The sequence below is a fragment of the Prenolepis imparis genome, unplaced genomic scaffold (genome assembly GCF_030444845.1).
Source record: "Prenolepis imparis isolate NDT839.2.m4 unplaced genomic scaffold, iyPreImpa1.0 SCAF_4, whole genome shotgun sequence".
In the NCBI taxonomy this organism is placed as follows: domain Eukaryota; kingdom Metazoa; phylum Arthropoda; class Insecta; order Hymenoptera; family Formicidae; genus Prenolepis; species Prenolepis imparis.
In genome coordinates, this window is record NW_028141162.1 from 13,230,809 (window position 1) to 13,249,842 (window position 19,034).

General features: G+C 32.6%; 3 protein-coding genes across 7 annotated transcripts; 1 reads left to right on the forward strand and 2 right to left on the reverse strand.

Annotated features, from left to right (window-relative positions):
* Nucleotides 1–1,620: 1,620 nt before the first annotated feature.
* Nucleotides 1,621–10,229, reverse strand: LOC145934893 (thyrotropin-releasing hormone-degrading ectoenzyme-like). 4 transcript variants are annotated; one of them, XM_083035746.1, is made up of 16 exons: nt 10,075–10,229; nt 9,408–9,615; nt 8,327–8,668; nt 7,972–8,127; nt 7,775–7,862; nt 7,554–7,654; nt 7,181–7,364; nt 6,475–6,906; nt 5,630–5,834; nt 5,062–5,315; nt 3,568–3,755; nt 3,200–3,364; nt 2,658–2,819; nt 2,421–2,493; nt 2,174–2,278; nt 1,621–1,809 (listed from the first exon to the last, which is right to left on the reverse strand). In XM_083035746.1, the coding sequence occupies exons 1-16, from the start codon at nt 10,094–10,096 to the stop codon at nt 1,741–1,743; spliced, it is 2,754 nt and encodes a 917-aa protein (XP_082891872.1). In that variant the 5' UTR covers nt 10,097–10,229; the 3' UTR covers nt 1,621–1,740. The 4 variants fall into 4 exon arrangements, with proteins under 4 accessions (XP_082891872.1, XP_082891870.1, XP_082891871.1 ...); XM_083035744.1 differs by having other exon boundaries at nt 7,554–7,862; XM_083035745.1 differs by having other exon boundaries at nt 7,554–7,862; nt 10,037–10,195.
* Nucleotides 10,230–12,188: 1,959 nt separating this feature from the next.
* Btn (buttonless) lies at nt 12,189–17,558 on the forward strand. 2 transcript variants are annotated; one of them, XM_083035749.1, is made up of 6 exons: nt 12,189–12,379; nt 13,092–13,309; nt 13,967–14,258; nt 15,029–15,348; nt 17,190–17,347; nt 17,428–17,558. In XM_083035749.1, exons 3-6 carry the CDS (start codon nt 13,972–13,974, stop codon nt 17,512–17,514), a joined length of 852 nt encoding a protein of 283 aa, XP_082891875.1. In that variant the 5' UTR covers nt 12,189–12,379; nt 13,092–13,309; nt 13,967–13,971; the 3' UTR covers nt 17,515–17,558. The 2 variants fall into 2 exon arrangements, with proteins under 2 accessions (XP_082891875.1, XP_082891874.1); XM_083035748.1 differs by lacking the exons at nt 12,189–12,379; nt 13,092–13,309 and having other exon boundaries at nt 13,915–14,258.
* Nucleotides 17,372–18,987, reverse strand: LOC145934895 (MKI67 FHA domain-interacting nucleolar phosphoprotein). The gene is made up of 4 exons (XM_083035751.1): nt 18,790–18,987; nt 18,269–18,481; nt 18,079–18,187; nt 17,372–17,995 (listed from the first exon to the last, which is right to left on the reverse strand). The coding sequence occupies exons 1-4, from the start codon at nt 18,889–18,891 to the stop codon at nt 17,745–17,747; spliced, it is 675 nt and encodes a 224-aa protein (XP_082891877.1). The 5' UTR covers nt 18,892–18,987; the 3' UTR covers nt 17,372–17,744.
* Between the last annotated feature and the right edge of the window lie 47 nt (nt 18,988–19,034).

Below are 19,034 nucleotides of genomic sequence, written 5' to 3' on the forward strand. Positions count from 1 at the left end.
AACTCCATGAAGAGTCTTTATTCATTTTATTATATTAAAATGTATAAGGTTTCTTTTTAATTATTTTTTTAAATTATTTAATTTTTTAATTATTATTTTTAAATTATTTATTATTTTAATGTCAGACAAAGTAATTTTTACAGCATGTTGAAAACGCGAAGAAATTTATTTCGAGGAGAAATTTATTTATTCATCAAATATGCGTTTTTAATAATTAAGAAAATCTTGGAATTAATATAATATAAATTAATAATAATATAATATAAATTACAATTAAATGCTAATTTTATTCTTCTATATTTTCGTTTGTGCCCATATACGTGTGAATACGATAGGTATACATATATATTAATTCAGAAACCAATACGTGACTTATACTAGAAACATTCTTCAAAAATGAACTTAAACGCCACTCGTGTAACTATGCTGGTCAAAACAACTTGGCGTGAGATTTTTTTTTCAAAGGGTAACCATTCAGGCGTGAGAAAGTTACCAATCAACTTCCCTCCACAAACTTTGCAATTTCAATCGACAAAAAAGATACATATTACTATTAGCAGTTTTATTTTCTGCATATATACAATTTAAGCATATTATATTGAAAGACCCTCCCCAAATCTGTATTAAATTAAATATTTATTATAATGATGAAAAATTTAAGTAATTTATAGTACAACAAAACAATTGTGCCGATTTTTATTTTAGCACGTATGTTTCCTCCTGATCATACAACGTAATCAATATTAAAAAAAAAAAAAAAATACGAAGATGAAAAGGAAAAAGTGAATCGAATCGTGTTTCATTTTTGTCCAATGAACCACATCGAGAGAGGCGCACGTGAAAATAAAAGAAGACACCGCGCGGAGGAAGAATCCCCCCGTGTGGATAGAGAGAGGTTCTCTCGATGGGTCCTTCGACTTCGGTGTTCCTGGCGAATCTTACCGCTGCTGCGGAGAGCCCGTTGCACACACAGGTTACCGGCGACCTGTGTGGCATGAGAACGAGGTCCGCTCTTCCCACATAATAAACGACTTCGAAGAACGGTAGTGGCATTGACCTGAATCTATTAGGGCCTTCGGTTTGGCGGTATTATAACTGCTCGTGAATCAATCCCTTACTTAGCAACATTCTCCGACCACACGAAAGCCCGGCTCGTTACTGCCCGATTAGGAGCGGGGTTCCGCCGGCGCTTCTCGCGGCAAGAACTTCTTCTCTTCCCTCGGGGGATGCTGACGATATTCCGAATTTATCTGCATACATCCGCGATGTTGTATTAATAATCTTGCAGCTGATTATTTCGTATGAACTGATGAATTATTTTTGACTCCCTTTGACTCCCCCCATTTGATACTCGAGGGATGATTTCGAATGCGCGAGAAAAAAGAGGAAAAATATCATCTTTTGAATCCTAGAATACTTTTTCTTTATACCGTATGTTGTACTTGCTTATAATTGATATTTTTATATCGATTTATCTTTCGTGTTTCAAGAAAAAAAATTAGCATACAATTCTATGTAGAAGCCTTCTACGTTTAATAATCTTATAAAAAATAGATTCTTTATTTTATCGTATTTTCATTAATGCGAACGTGAAAATGCAGTTTTTTTAATGAAAAATTATATCTTGGTATTGACATCTGTATAATTAAACATTCGGTAAATTATTTGTGATTATTTTATTGGTTTTTTGTAATCGCTAATAATAGCTGGCACTGTGATTTGCATGGATATTCAACACAGTCAATTCCGCTTCCTGCAATTTTTCGTTTCGGAGTATCTCGTAGAAATTTCCTTCAGTATCTTCAACGTCTACAAGAGAATATATGTATTTAAGAATCAAATGTTAGCACTTTGCAGGCAAACTTTCTTGTTTCTTTTAAAACTGACAACACATAAACAGCTCTGAAAGGATTCGTTTTATCATATGTATGCTTTCTTACTTTGTCATGTAAATTACGATAGGTGGTAAATACATCAGAATTCATTAAATGCCATTAGGTAACAATCGTCATAATAACCGATTGGCTAATGAAACAGCTTAAATTAAAAAAAAAAAAAAAAAAAAAAAAAAAAAAAAAAAAAAAAAACCGAGAAGATTTTTGAACTGAGTGAAGTTTGGCCGTCAGGTGCGAACGACTTCGTTTCACTTTCTGAATAACCAGAGACCCGTTACCTCGTTTTTTTCTTCCTTGTACCACGCGACATTGATCCGGGCTCTATTAATAACCTGTCCAATCACGGTGTCGTATTTCTCGCTCTTGCTTCTTAGTCGTCTTAGCTGGGAAAGAAAGAGCGTGACGGTTATATAATAATATTCGACACTTTTTATACCCGCAAGATATGCATATCTGTTTTCGGGGAACGCTACTTCGTTCACTTTCCGATCCTCGTTAAGTTTCACACTCGTGCAATTTTCTTACCCCTTCCACGTCCTCTTCTTGACGAATATGTTTCTCGAAAGCACGCAACGTATTGATCAGAGTAACATTTATGCTGGAAGTAAAGTATAAAAATATCGTATTAACAAGTTGGAATATGAATATATAAAATGTATAGAAAAATCACATCATATTTTTAAATAAAAAATTTTCAATCGTTAGTTTTTCAAGAAAAATTTGAACAGTTGACATTTGTCATGTGACTAAAATTTAACTTACTAATTATTATGTTCTTCTGTTTTATTCATATTAAATTTATCCCAATGTTGAATTAAAAACTCCATTGCAACGTGATATTCATGTGGATTTAATGCAATGGATGTTAAAGCCTTTTCTGCAAGTTTAGGCGTATTCTTTTGTGAAAATATCACAGGCAGATATCTGAAAGTATTTGTTATATTAACATAATTTATGATTGCATGATTCATAAGAATTGTATATTAAATCTCTCATATACATATATGTATTATCGTTTATAATTAAGACAAGATTATTTTTACTTAAAGTATATGTTTAAGATAGATTATCTTATTCTAGAATAAGATTAAAATGATAATTTTTATGTAAAAGAAAACACGAATTATTATACAAAATTTTTTAAATTTCGAAATAACAAAATGATGATATCACATATAAAAAATGAAATGTTTCTAATTCAAAGCAACTAAAGCACTAATTCTGAATGTCTTTTAAATAATAATAATAATAATAATATGAAGAATTCGGATATGTGAATTTTTATTTTTATACATATAACTTACCTTTTTAACAGACTCGAGTTAACGTGACATCCTAATGCAAAGGCGAGGCTTTCCTTTTCGTATATCGCTGATTCATTGTATCTCTTTAAGAATGCTAGCCATTGTTCGTCCGTGGCAACTTTCATAAATGTACAATACGTCCAGCTACGAAATTTTTCTGGAACACTAGTTCAACGGTGATATTTCTTCTATCATAATAGTGTTTATTGTTAAAATAAATTTTCATCGTATATTTAACACCGAATACGATTCTCATTTAACGTACATATTGCGTCGATAAACAAATAAATTACAAAAATAATTAGTTACATTCAATATTAAATATACGATCAGTATTTAGAGCAATTACAGCGCTAAATAATACTTACGAATTTGATTCGTTTCGTAGTATTTTAAAAGCGAAATTGACAGCTGTTATTAAACATGTTCGATGACCCGCCAAACATGCCGATTTCATTACATTGACCTCGAATTCTGTCCACAGCACAGGATCTTTATGGACTAACGACGGTGCTATGTTGCCATACACCCCGTCTATGAATTTGCACATTACGAACTGGAAGAAGCCGATTAAACTTTTGCTTTTTCTTTAAGTCGAAGAATTTCAATGTAAAATAAATTTAAAAAAAAATAAAGTGAGAAAAATTAATTATATTAATATTTTTGAAGCTGAAATATATAATTCAGAGGGAGCAAAATGCAACTAATATATACATTTTAGATATTGTAAGATATTATAGCAATTAAAATTATAATATATCCGTAAACATATAAAAAGATAATCAATTATTTTATAATTTAAGAATAATTTTAAAAATACAAAATCTGAAATTAGTGCTTAGGTATAATTTAAAAACTATATGTTCCCTTCCTTCTCTCTCCCTTTCTCTTAATTTTTTATGTATTGTGCAGAGTTTTTTTTATAAAAGGAACTACATACTGCTGCTACAATTCGAATGTCACTCTCCCGTTTCAAGCTTTCATTTCACCTTTTTGCAAAATATCAAAATGTTCTTGTGAAATTGCGAGAAGGAAGGCAAAGTAACCGCGATATTTATCACAACATTATGGAGATCTGCGGTTGATTCGCGCAAGAGTAAGAGAGTAATTCCATTTATTCAGAATTTACGAGCAATAAACTGGGTGGATTAAAACACGAAGATACGCCGCGGCGTATTTATTTAATTTGGCACGTTAGGGTTTACGGACACGAAGCGTCCAAAGAAATCGCGCGCGGGACCCGCCTCTTTACTCGCGGTAGAGACCTTCCTCTCGTATATTTTTGCAATAATGGCTTCTGTGAAAAGGAAACTGTTACGGCAGCATTGGTCGGCGCGAGTGCTTAATTAAATGTTACGTGCCTCGTATTTCGGTGCAAATAATGATTGAGTCCTCCGACCTAATTGAGAACGTCGAATCGTAACGACGGCCGATGGGCCGATGATCGCTTATATATCTGTCTCAGGGATAATCATACGCTTTATAATGCCATACTTAAGCCTTAACTGCGCGTAATAACGACATAAGGTAGAACTGCATAGCGGACGATTTAGATCGCGCGAGGCGGCATCGATTATATCGCATATTTTATCGCGCACCGCGGCCGTATAAATTAATAATAAAACGAAATGTGCTCAAATTTTTTCCTAACAATCTATGATCACGGAAGAATTCGATTGAGCTGCGAACATAGCGAAAATATCGCGAAAATTTAAGGATCCATCGATTTACACAGGTGTATAATTATGTGTGTCTTGTAATCAGAAAAACTATTTTTAATAATTAACAAAGTCTTTTTTTTTACTGTACGGATATTGAGTGTAATCGTTGATGTATACGATGTTGAAGATCTCAGATATTACCTCGAATATACTTGAGTCCCAAAGACGACTCTGGATGGTAGTCAATAAAGGCATCGCGGGTGTCCACAACATCTCTCCTCTCTCTGCTTCCAGTTTCTCAAGAATACTCCACATGATTCTTTTATCGAGCAGTCTAGCGTTAACCATTGCAGACGAGTCAGTTAGCACTTGCACTTTTGCTACTTTCGGCAAAGCTCGGAAAGATTTTGTCAGCAATTTCCAATTTTCTATATCGTAATTGACACGATACAAAGCTGTAAAGTATAGAACGATAAATTATTAATAAAAATCTTGAATAATTTAAAAGTGACAGAGAAAAATGGTATTATATACGTATAGCTTGTGGATTATTAATCTCGAGACACTTAAATAAATTGCAAAATTTTTAATTCAATTTTTAATATTTACGATAGTTCTGAAATTTTTTGTATATGAAATAGTATTTGTAAAATTTAAAAGTGGCTCGGATACATTTTCAAATTGATCGACACCGATCATTGACGGTGAAAATATCGCTCTGGATATTATCTTCTTAATTGAACGGCGGATATTACGACAGTGATATTACCCGTTTGATTGATATTGAACAGAATCCACTGATTGTTGGAAGTTGCCCGGCTCAGAGCAGTGTCATTAATTTTCATGCGTTTCTTGACCATCCATGCCTTCGGCAGGGTATTACCAAATTGCTGTTCATTTTCGGTTGTCCACGTCAACGGGATATGCCATAACTCTTCGCTCGTACTATTTAGGCCATAATGATAAAATCGATTCTGAAACACAAATATCGTATAATTGAGCAATTTTTATCGACGTCCACTGCAGATATTTCACGGTTGTGTTTTACATCTATTGCGATATAAATTGCGATATTTTTCCGTAAAAGTTATTCATAATGCTTATATGAAACATTATGATTAACTTTAAATATTTAATAATTATATATAAAATATAAGAAAGAGAAATTGTGTGGAATTGAAAAAATTATTGACATATGCAGAAATTGCAAATTAATAAAAATTATTCATTTTCAGCAATTACATTTTTAAATTACCTCTTCAATTATAATTTAACTTTCAATCAAAAAATAAATGACCTTACTAATTAATCCAAAATGATGAAAGCTCGTGACTAAATATGGAACTCGAATAAAATTTCGCAAAGAAAAAATCGATTCCAGATTAATCGGAGGAGATCTGTAGCCAAGAGATTAAAGTATATACATAGAAGCAATCCTATATAATTTATAAAGCCACATAACGTCCTTTTTCTCTCGTTTTATTGAAAGAATAACGATAATTAATATCGTCGTAAACGCATTCCATCGATAAATAATTTGTCGTTGACAAAACAAGGGAGAGATATGAAGAAACACGCCTGTATAAATCGATCTGCGATAAACCTGGGGCGCACCTGCGTAAGTTCGATCGCACCGGTTTCACAATTCTGTCGAACGTATAGGACAGGGAAGCCTGCCTGATACGTCCAAGTTCGCATAACGTCCTTCATGCGGAGCCCCGAAGAAGAAGCCGGTAGCCCATTCGCTCCATCGATTTCAGCCTGAAAAGCGCTCCAGAGATCCGTCTGATTAGCGCTACGATAGCAGTATGTGTGGATGTAGCGGCGGATAGACGACAGAAAGATCCGCTCACCCAGAAAATGATAGATCATGTGCGCCATGCAATTACCCTTGACGTACGACGTCGAATCGAAGACATAAGCGAGCTCGCTCAGTTCGCTCAGATCAATATGCAATGGGTGTGCCGTTTCGTCGGCGTCGCTGTCAAACACGTCGCGACACTCAATCAGGAAGCTGGCCTGCAGGTCCCAAGATGCAGGCTCGAGCTGGAAGATCAAGGGAGTAATCGCAAGATAATCGTCGAGTAAGTGCCACAAAGTCATGATTGCGCAACTATAAAAATTAATAATTAATAGTTCTCGTAAACCATTAAGACACGATAAGCATGATGAAGCTATTGATAAATTATCAGTCAATTATCAGAAATATTGAAAAATAGAAATAGCAAGAGAGATACTCGTAATTGTGACTGATAACTTTGGGAAAAGGTCGGAAGGAAGATTAGAATTAGATTAAAAAATTGATTTATAAACACTTTACCACGCTTAATGCTAAGTATCCGAAAAATGAGGAGAATCCTTCTTTCAACCATACGTCGTCCCACCATTTCGGTGTTACCAGATTACCAAACCATTGATGGGCGACTTCGTGTGCCGCGATACTAGCAAATTCTTTTTTAACATTAGCGATATCATCAGTTTCCTTTATGAGGATGGACTCTTCTCTAAAAATATTAATATAGCAATATCAACATAGCTTGCAATTTAGCTGTATTTGAAATTTTAATATAATTGACACACATGTGTTTTAATTGACAACATTACATACAAATACAAAAAATACAAAATGCCAGTTATATTTGCGAAAAATTCTACTTCTACCTCTTGCGAAATTATTGCAAATTTTTGTTTACCGAAACGTTATAAGGCCCCAGTTTTCCATCGCGGAATAAGCAAATTTGGGGACCACAATCATATCCAGCTTGTCCAATTCGTAATAAAATTCGGTAAAGTTCTGAATTAAACGGAGCAATTTCGGTATTAAATTGCTGATATATTTTGTATTATTTGCGACCTCTTTTCTGAAAAAGATCGTATGCGACGGTCGATCACTGATGGGAACTTTGTAACTCACGAAATCGGTAACCATAAAGGCGACCAAGTAAGTGGACATCGGTAATGTCTTCTCGTAATGGTCCCAAACATATCCTGGCATATTACGACTGAAGATAAGAAACTGGATTAAATTTGAATATTTTATAATCAAACTTTGTATATAATTAAACGCGAATATATAAGTCTTATATAAGTTTTTGCATATATAACTTTTACATTTCTTCGGTGATTTTTCGCATTGAATTCGAGTGCGATCGCATGTTAAACTTTCTGCCGATTGAAATTCGGAACGGCGTTTTGATCCACGGCTCGTCGAAGCATGGAAAGGCCGTGCGAGCGTAATCTGGAGAGAAATTCGACACTGCTATCCATCTAAAGACAAGATATTTTACAAGATACAAATATGTGTAATACAAACACAAATTGCACTCAATATTTTATTACAAAATTTAACTTTTGTCGATATTAATTATTACAAAATTTAATTTTTGTCGATATTAATAGATTATATTGATAGTAACAAAGTAATATTAATATCTAATAGCATCTCTCTCTTTGCGTCAATTGTCACCTGGTTTCGTTGGTATCGCGATCGATATGTGCGCTTCTAAAAAATCCTATCGGCTCTTGATGCAATGGAATCGTATATTCTACGTGCAAAACGTAAGTCTCTCCCGCCATTAGTAATTGCAAAAAAAATACATCTATGAAATCTTGCTCATCCATCATGACGTATTTGCTAATTAGCGTTGACACATTCGGCGAACGATATTCCTTCACGCTAATGTTTTGAATGAGGAGCTTGCGGACGTGAAAGCGTATGTGCTTAGTTGGGATCTTGGAATAAAATTGAATCTGTACGACGCCGATCGCCGTGAAATTTTTCTCCTCTAATATAGGGATTATTTTTAAGCTGCAAGTAAATTTTTCCAAAAAGAAGATTGCGATATGAATGATCGAAAAGCAAAAGCAACATGAGTCAATATATTTCAGTCGTTTTAATTTAGATGTGCTACTTGCTCTAAACGTAAATACATATTTATTTCCTCGCCATTTCGATATGATTAAATTCTAACGTTAATCTTAGTCTCAGCAAGCAAAGAGCAAGTAAAGTTATGCATTGCAGATATTCTAGTTTACGTCTGCAATATCAATCATTCAGATGATTGACACGCGGCGCAGACAGAAAACTCAATGTCAGTCTGTCACTATTTTAACTGTGACAACCTTATTAATTTTACATTGCATACTATTTCAATTCGAGATCTAAAATTTAAAAAAATTTATTTAAATAGGTATCGTGTATGTATCATAGCGTATCTTCTTCTGCTTACAAAATATGAAGAAATCTTTAATAACGAATTCGATTGAATATACTTACAATTAGTGCACATTTACTTAGTTTTTTATTTTATTTTATTGATATTAAAAAGACAACTTTAATTGATATTACAGACAACTGAGTAACTTACACACATTGATACCAGCACGCATTAGTGTAAGATTTAACAAAACTCAATTTAATGATTGGAAAAATATCTCTTTTCTTTATTTCAATATGATGCTTCAATAATCAAAAGCGAAAAAATTATTAATATATTTATACATAGATATATATTTATATATTTATTAAATATTTTGTTTGTGCTTACGTGTACTCCAATGGTAAAACTTGATCGGATAGTCTCTCTAAGTAGGCCATTTTACGTGATTTCCCGTTCGACCCCCTGTATCTATCATCCCGCCGATTTTCTATAATCGAACTAACGAACCAGAAAATGATCATCGAACTGACGGCCACGCAGATGAATATCATTACCGCGATTCGCGTTCTCATGTACCATCCGTGACGCGAACTTCCTGTAGCATTTTTTTATCATTTATGAAATTGTACACACATTTTTATTGTTAACAATAAAATAAAGATAAATTATATCAAACAAATAAATAATAGATAAATTATATAAATAATAAAAGCGACAGAATAATTAGTAAAAAAAATATATATATAATAATTAATTTTTAATTCTCGCACATGTTATGTGTCAGTATCTTCACTTCAGTTAAGAAATTAATGATTATTTTATATTGCGTATTATTATATATATATTGCGTTTTTATTTAATCTCAGAGTAAGCTGCATTTTTCACGTTCTTGCAGAATTTTTCGCGATTTGTGAAAACACTGTGTATAAGTAGTAATGTGTGTCATGCGGGTAATGATTGGTTGATTTTGTTAAATATCCCAAATTGTATATCGTGTTTCTATACCCTAATAATACCTTTGGATTCATCCTTTAACACTTTCCTGTGCTGTTACCTTGTGCTTGGCGATCCTCCATACTTATTGGCGAACAGGTGTTACGCTCCCGCAGGATCTAGCGAACGGACAAACATTGCCACGACGAGTAACTAGCGTCGACTGCGTCCGAAAGACGGAAAACGCGTCAAGGGCCCGGTGCTTCGGCCAGATGTGTCTGCCAAAAATACACCAAGAGAGGCACTTGGACATCGAATATCATCATTCACGCATAGTTCACTGTCGATCGCAATTCGCCCGAAGCTTTCTCGCGAGGATCGCTCTGTCATGACAAGCGCGCATTATGCAATGCGCCGTCAAGAATACACACGTCGTCGTCTTACACTTGTAATTTATAAGCTTCTGTTAAAGAATCGAGGAAAAGTTGGGGTCGTTTTGTGCATTAATCAGTGCAGACAAAATAGACTAGATATATATAAATTAGATAGATTGGTTGAAAAACAATTCGCTGATTTCAATATATATATATATATATATATATATATATATATATATATGTATATATACTTTTTTATTACATCACACACACACACACACAATCAATATTACAAAATGTTGAATATTTCAAGGCGATAACAAATTAATTATCATACGGTATTTAATTATCATTTTTTTTTTAGTACATAATTGTTAAGACACGCGATCATCTTCTTATCATTCGGGTAATGAGTGACTTAAGCGAGAAGAAAGTAATGCGAGATGCATCATATATTGTCGAATTTCTTTTCGAAACATGATCGCACGAAGCATCGAAATTCTCTATAATTATTATAATTAACGATTAATTATATTTTGATAAATAACACGAAACTGTATCGTGATAATAGTTTTTTATCGAAGCGCGTATCCCATGCGAGTATCGATTTAACATATCTTTTTTAAGAATGGATAATTGTGTTTAACGATTTATTATTACAACCATTTATTATTATTATTTATGATCGGTAATTTTTGTATAAATTATCAAGGGACAGGACAGTTAATTCGTTTAAATAAATCAATTAAATAATTGCAACAAACACGTGGATATTTAATGTGCGCTTAATGTGCTGCGACTATGATTAGATACATCTACACATGAGCAGCATCTAGCTTTTGAGTTAGTCGCATGAGAATCTTGCTTTGGCTGTTAATGAGAAAGCCAGATATCTACTCACGGATTTATATTCGACAGAAGGTCTGACCGAGATCACGACAAGTATTCATTGTGGGATTTCGCTTTTTTTCACGTGACATCGCACAAAACTTGACTTCACGAAAAAAGGCTTGAATTTAAGAGAGATATTATCCGATTTAAATATCTGTCATAAAAAATAAAATTCGTGGGAAAAAGAATATTCTATCTTTCAGGGAATCAAACAATTAAAAACTATCAAAATTTAAACTATCAATTGGATAAACTTGAAAAGATAAAAGCATTTTGTATTATAGAAGAGCAATCAATATTGCGTTGAAGAATAGTATTGTTCGATTTATTTTACAGATTGATGCTATTTCGTCGCATAATTATAAGTTTCAAATTTGTTCAACTAATGACTGAATTGCTCGCAAGCTTTTCCGAAAGATAGAATCTTCTTTTTCCTATGAATTTTATTTAAATCGAACAATATCTTACAAATTCAAGCCTTTTTGTGAAGTCAAGTTTCGTGCGATGTCATGTGAAAAAAATAAATAGTTGTTGCGATCTTGGCCGGATCTTCTGTCGAAAATCCGTAAGTAGATGTCTGGCTTCCTCGTGTATCGATTTAAAAAAATGTATATATGTAACAAAATTATTTCGTATTTCAATGTTTTATATTAGCGAAAAGTATTTTATCTCTAGTCTAGAAAACACAAGTTAACTAATTCACGCGCGTGTTATAGTTAATAATAATAGTATTCAAATAATTTTTATTAATTCTGAAGATCTGATTGTTTTCATGGATTTTCAGTTTTTATTGAATATATACAGAGGATGCTGAAAAAAAATAGCTGACAATGTGAGAGGCGTGAAACGCGGAAAACGCGGGTTCAAACGACGTTTCCGTTCACCGAGACTGCTTGGCACCACTAGGCGGTCAGAAGTATCTCGTTTCAGGGAATCCCTCTTCCTGTGTCAAGAACTGAGTGCTTGACGAGGTGGTAGGCCTCTTGCCACGTCTCTTTCGGCACGCGTGTGACCCACCATCCTGAAAAAGGAAGCCAAACAATGCCGATGACTAATGGAGACGCGTGACCCTTGAGAAGAGGTCGACCCCTCAAAATGCTGCGTCGGAGCCCGACTTGCACTCTCGCTCTCGCCCTCCACACCTCCATATTTTCTTAGGTGACTCTTTCTTCCTCTTCTATCCCTCTCCGGAATTGACTTATGCTCTTCATTGATGGAATGATAGCCATCCTCAATGAAATATTCGACGACGAATTCGTGAATGAATCGGCTCGACAAAAAAAATTACAGCTTAATTTTCCTTCTTCACATCTTCTATACGTTTGATTTCTGATAAGAAAATTGTCCATAAACACTTGTGCTCAAATTCTCTCTTCTCTTGTTCTCAAATGTTTAATTTTAACTTAAGTTTAACGTTAAATATATATAATTATTCGATTGATATGTTGCAACAATCAAATTTTACAAATACTTAATCTATTGTATATGTTTATAATATTATATATATATTTTTTTTTATTATATTAATTGTTTTGCTTGGTACGTAACAATAAAATAAAATTTAAAAAACAATTTTTTTTATTCTAACCGAGCAAAGAAGAATTACGCTTTAGCAAATTTAAAATAATTTATTGTTGCAATATATATTTATAAAAAACGTTTATTTAAATGTATATTTTAAAACCTATTAAAATTTTTATAGATATGTTTAAAGCATCCAGAGTATGAGGATACATATCCCTAATTAATTTTTAATGTATTCTGATTCAAAGTTCTATACTTATGAAAATATATTATTAAAAATTTAGCGGCTCGCAAATAAAAGCGTTACTTTTATGAGTGCGTCGTCTAAAATTCTCTTGATTTTTAGCAAATGATATACGGGAAGTAAAAAAACTCGATGAGACCGCCTTCGCATGTCACAAATTGAATTCTTTGGCGAATGCCGATTAGTCACTTTGGCTACGAGAAACGATGCAAGATTCGGGGATTGGCCAAAAAGCTGAAAGTAAATGTGGAAGAAGATTCTGGAGTTTCCATGACCCTACTCCTACTACTTCAATGGTGTTGTACCCTGATGTTACCACTGTGAGTCTTAGGACGACGCTGTCATATGTGCTCGTTTGACATTTCCGAGTAGGCGTTAACGCAATTCGCACCAAACCGCGCACGGAGTGATCCTGTGGTGAAACTGTGTTTGTTTGTGACTTTCTTGAACGATTAATTAGATACGGTGTCTCTCAATTGTCATATATGTTTAATGTTAAACACATTAAATAATTTTTGACACATCTTCGAAATTTTATGTGATTTCATTGAAGAAATAGAGGCGAAAAAGAGGAAAAAGTAAGAGCAAGAAGATAGAAAATCAATATCATTAAAAATCATAAAGTTTTTAAAACTGTTTTATAATGTTCGAACGAGAAACTTGCTTTTTAATTAGATATAAAAAATTAGTGCTTTGTCTCTCTTCTTTCTTTTTCTTTTTAGATTAGACAAAATTATAAGTAGTAGAAGTAAATAGAAGAAGTAAGTAGAAATAAGTAGAAGAACGAGATATTAAATGTCAATAATTATTAAAAAAAAAAAAAAAAAAAAGAAATCGCGATCTTATCGCGTTTAATTGCTTTTTTGTTAATTTTTATATATTATAACTTATTTACAAAAAAATCTTACGTATACACAAGTCGAATGTACACATGCGTGTCGAGAAAGTGTCAAAATTATTATTTATCTCATTGTTAGTCGTGATGTCGTGGTCGAAAAACACGATTGCAAACAGTCATCGTCAAACATCCAACAATTTTGAATTACCATCGACACCGCCGACGTCGTCGTGTCTTCATTTGGAAAGACAGAACGCGAGATCAGCAACAACAAATTGCGAGATGACACCTTGGTGTCAAAAGTGGTCTTGGAATAATCCCTGCAGCGGATTCGATGTTGCGACCAACGAAATCGCCCGTCTACACTCTTCACCATGTATCGCAAATTTACTTCAAAGCACCGATACCAATCAAAATTATCGCACGTACAGGTATAGCTCTATATTTTGCGTAAAAAGATTGACACATGTACAGAATTGTGATTAATGGAATATATGTTATTCCACTTTTATCAATATTTGAGTGTTTTAATTTATTTAAACAAAATAACACAGAAAAAAGGATTAACTACCATAGCTAAATTTTAGCTATATTACACATGAAATTTAGTTATCATGCCTAAATTTTAGCTCTATATGATAGCTAATATTTTTTAGCGATAGAATTCTCCGTTAAACTATAGCTAAAAAATATTAGTTACCATAGCTAAAATTTAGGCATGATAACTAAATTTCAAGTTGCAATATAGGGACAGCTAAAATTTAGCTATGGTAGCTAATTTTTTTTTCCGTGATGAAATATTTTAAAGACACGTTTTTTAATATTATTTTATAACATTAATGTATTAATATTATTATGAACATTTTATCATATTTTGTACTCTAAAAAATATTCGTTCAAAAATTCTCCGCTTTTGTAAAAAAAAAAAAAATAAACATAGTTTGCGTGCAATTTTTAAAATCACATTTTACTAAAATTAAGGTGATTTCAATTATATTAAAAATTATAAGAAAAATTATAAGAATATTTCGAAAATATTATAAAAAAAATATTTTCGAAATTATTGTTATTGTAACTTATCACACATTTAAAACATCTTGCGCACTATAACATCATGCGACTACTAATATGATGTATATCTTATATATAATTATATATTTATTATATTACTATAATAATGTATTAATTATATTTTGCGAAGGTGGGAGCAATATTTCCAGCAAGATGCTGCAGATTGTCATACGATGATCGATCCATCGAATGAGAAGGAAGATGTTAAATCTTCGAGCAAATCTAAAGATTTATTATACGAGAATCAAGATCAATCACAATCACAGCATATGACCACCTCGACAAATGCAGAAACGATGTTTCGCACTTGGGAAATGCCTCATTTGCAGAATACGATTATGGATTATGAGGATAAGAACAAGTATCAATTTTGGCAAGATTCACAACAAAATGAAAATTATGCGAATTCATTCCTCGAAGAAAATACACGTCCGCACCATCGAGAACAAGGTAATACAATGTGCTATCAATCCTAATTATATATATACCTGTTATATTCTTATTAACTTTTATTAAATTATATCTTTATAGTACGAGAACTGATTTTTTTAAAGTTGTATTTTAGAAGTTATATAAAAAAAATTATCGATTAATCAAAAATTGATTATAATATATTGGGAAATAATTCTTATGCCATTTCTAATTAATTTGAATGCAATTATTTAAATTGTTATTATATAGGAATTCTAATAATGTTGTGCACAGCTGTGTGTGATAAATTAATTTTAAACATTTCGGATTATGTAGCTTCAACAGATTTCCGATGTAAATCGTTGACAATACAATTGGAAGATTTATGTCTTTAGTGTCGCCAATGCGGCCATAACAGGTCCAGTGCAATCTAAATATTTATCAAATGTTTAATGTATCTCGAGCTAGTATACGTCTTGCGTAATAAACGTCGTGTTGTGTCTCTCCCTATTATACTGACATTTATAATGTCTTTTTAATTTCTGTCTCTCGCCACTGCTTGACTTGATGAACAGCAAATAAATCTTCTCAATTTGAGAACTTTTTATCGGTTTCTGACATTGCTGAATTAAATAGAACATGAGCATACATAAAGAAATCACACCTCAATCAAAAGTTGAAAAAAGCCAAATATATCCTTTTTCGTATATAATCCACACATTTCAATTAACATTATTAAATATTCAATTAAGAAAAAAAAATCATATAAGACGATAGAAATCTAAATCAGTGTCCAATTGCTTTAGGATGTAATTTTAATTAAATTTGCATGCTTGCTTCTTCATCTAAATATCATAAATTGGAATGTAAACTTATTTTTATTGTCCATTTAAAGATCCCTATATATGGTGATTAATTTCAAATATCGAAAAAGCTTTAATTTACCGCTAATTATTTAATTAACCTTTAATTATATAATTATATAGTTAATTATATAATTTATAAAGTCATTGAGTTGGTAAACTGGTCGCATGGAAATACAACTCGCAAAGATGACTTTAACGTCCTCGTCTGATGCATCGCTTTACTTTCAAGTAACTGGTCCGATAGTGACCATCGATGCTGGTCGTGGATTATACGAGAGATCTCGCAATTGACGTCAGCTAGCAATTAGAGCCGAGATAGCGGCACGGAAGCAAAGTTAAGGGTCTCGAGAAAAAGAGAGGAGAACATATCTCCAGCTTCTCTCTCTCTTTTCTCGGTAGCCACGTGTATGTCGTGCGGTAAAGCCACGCTTCTCCAGCAAAAGCGGGTTTCGCAAGCTGTGAGCGGGTGTAATCACTGACGCATCTCGTACACGCGGCTATTTTCATCTCGCCGGCGACAAAAAGTCGCCGCTGCCGCGAAATCTTACCGCGAAAAACCGCGCGGTAAGAGGACGATGCGGCGAGATCGAGTCGGATGATGAATGTAAAGAAGGAAACTGGACCAGTCTTAATGCGCGAGAGAAGAATCGCGTCTGAATTAGCTATAAACAGGATATTTTTCAGCGAGAATTGCACATATCATTATAGATATTCATCACTCTTATCTCTATAAATTCAATTCAAAATTATATTTTTAAATATACATATGCGCTTAAGATTATTGATATATTCGAGCGCTTTGTTAGATGATATTATAGTATAAAGTATTATAGAAAAATTTTAAACAAATTTTACTAATTTTACTAATTAAAATTGGTGCTAGAAACGATCTTCTAAAAAAATTATTAGATTATAAATATTAGATTCAAAATAACATGTGAGAATTCTGATAATACCCTACTATAATTCTTTTCATTCTAATAATCATTCTAATGATCATTCTAATGATTACAGAAACGACGAAGAGGACAAGTGAGAAGCCGCGGAAGGAGAGAACCGCGTTTACGAAGCAACAGGTTCGGCATCTCGAATGCGAGTTCGCGCACAGTAATTATTTGACACGTTTGCGTCGCTATGAAATTGCTGTAGCGCTGGATTTGACAGAACGTCAGGTATATTATAAAGAATTTAATAAATAAAATATGAAATTTCTATATATATGTACCCATTTATCGTTAAATCATTTTTATAGGTGAAAGTGTGGTTTCAGAATAGGCGTATGAAATGGAAACGAACGAAAGGGAGCACGACGAACGTACAGGAAACAACCACATCGTGATATATTCTTCGAGTGTATCAATGAACTAGTATACAACATTTAGATATAATTGTACATAACGATTTACACAAATATCATTTGCAGAAGCATTAGAAATTTGTATAAATGTTTATTGTTACGAGTAAATGCTCGTATTTACCGTATAAAAATTTTTGTTTCTTCACAAATAATGGACTATACATACTTTAAAAAAGTGAAATGAAGTTCATACCTTTAACCGTTTATTGTTTTTAGTTTTCCGTGTTCGGCAGATCGACGGGTTGAAATTTTATACTAATTCCTTTATCTTGAAGTTTACTTTCTAACGTAGAAAGTTTATTCAGCGACTTTTTAACGTACTTCTCGTAAGCTTCGGTTTTTTCGACACGGTTTTTACGTAGTATTGTCCTTCTTCTGATTCTCAATTTAGGATATTTATCTTCTGACCAATTTACTCCCATAAAAAATCCAACGTGTTGCTTCTCAGGTGGAATATATGTGGCTAAAAAACACGTATATTATATAGATAAAGAAAGACAATCAAAATTAACGCATTAATATATCATTTTAAAGCTTAAGCAATACCTTTCAATAATCGACCACACATGAGATAATTGTTCATACTCCCTGCTGCAATTTGAGCAACTTCTGGATGAAGAAATTCTACATAACCATATCCACGACTTTTTCCAGTCTGCAAACAAAATTTTTAAAAGTTAACATAATCATTGCACTCTCATAAAATAATTTACAACTCATTTAGATTTATACGTACTCTTCTAGATCGTGCCACTCGTACTCGTGTTACTTTCCCAAACTGTTTGAAATATTTTTTTAGTTGTTCTTCGTAAAATCCATGAGGTATGTGTCCTATATAAACTATACCTTTACGTATCGGTTTGTGCACTCGGTTTTTCAATTGTTTGGATTTACGTTTTATTAAATTTGTTTTCTTTTTCTTAGCAGTTTTAGCATCTGTTTTCTTTTTCTGAAAAAAAAGAGCATTTATATTGTAACAAATATTCATTAACATTCAATCATTTAAATTCTTGTTAAAAATGTTATTAAAATAATTATAATAATTCTTAACATATATAGCAGTAACAAATAATAACAAATAATTATGCATGCATGATAAATTATAATATCAATAATAGTGGAGTAATATAAATTAAATTAGTTAAACAGATAAATTAGTAAGTTACAAATATACAATAAAATAATCTGATAAATTCAAAATATCATAGAAATTAAATGAAACATATTCTGAGTTTTCTATCAATGGTTATAACTAACCTTCAAAATTTGTTTCACAATTTTGACAGTTCTTTCGAGATGATCAACTTTTGGCCTCGATGGTTTTCGCACCGTATCTTCCTTATTTGTTTGAAAATCCATTTTAGAAGCCAATTTTAGCACTCCTTGCCTTATTATTTAGATATAAACAAGAGTTATTGACCGAATCACGTGTGAATATAGGTACAGATCATAGAAAAGGACAACGCATAGATTTTGCGACTGCGTTCAGAAAAGACAACGGA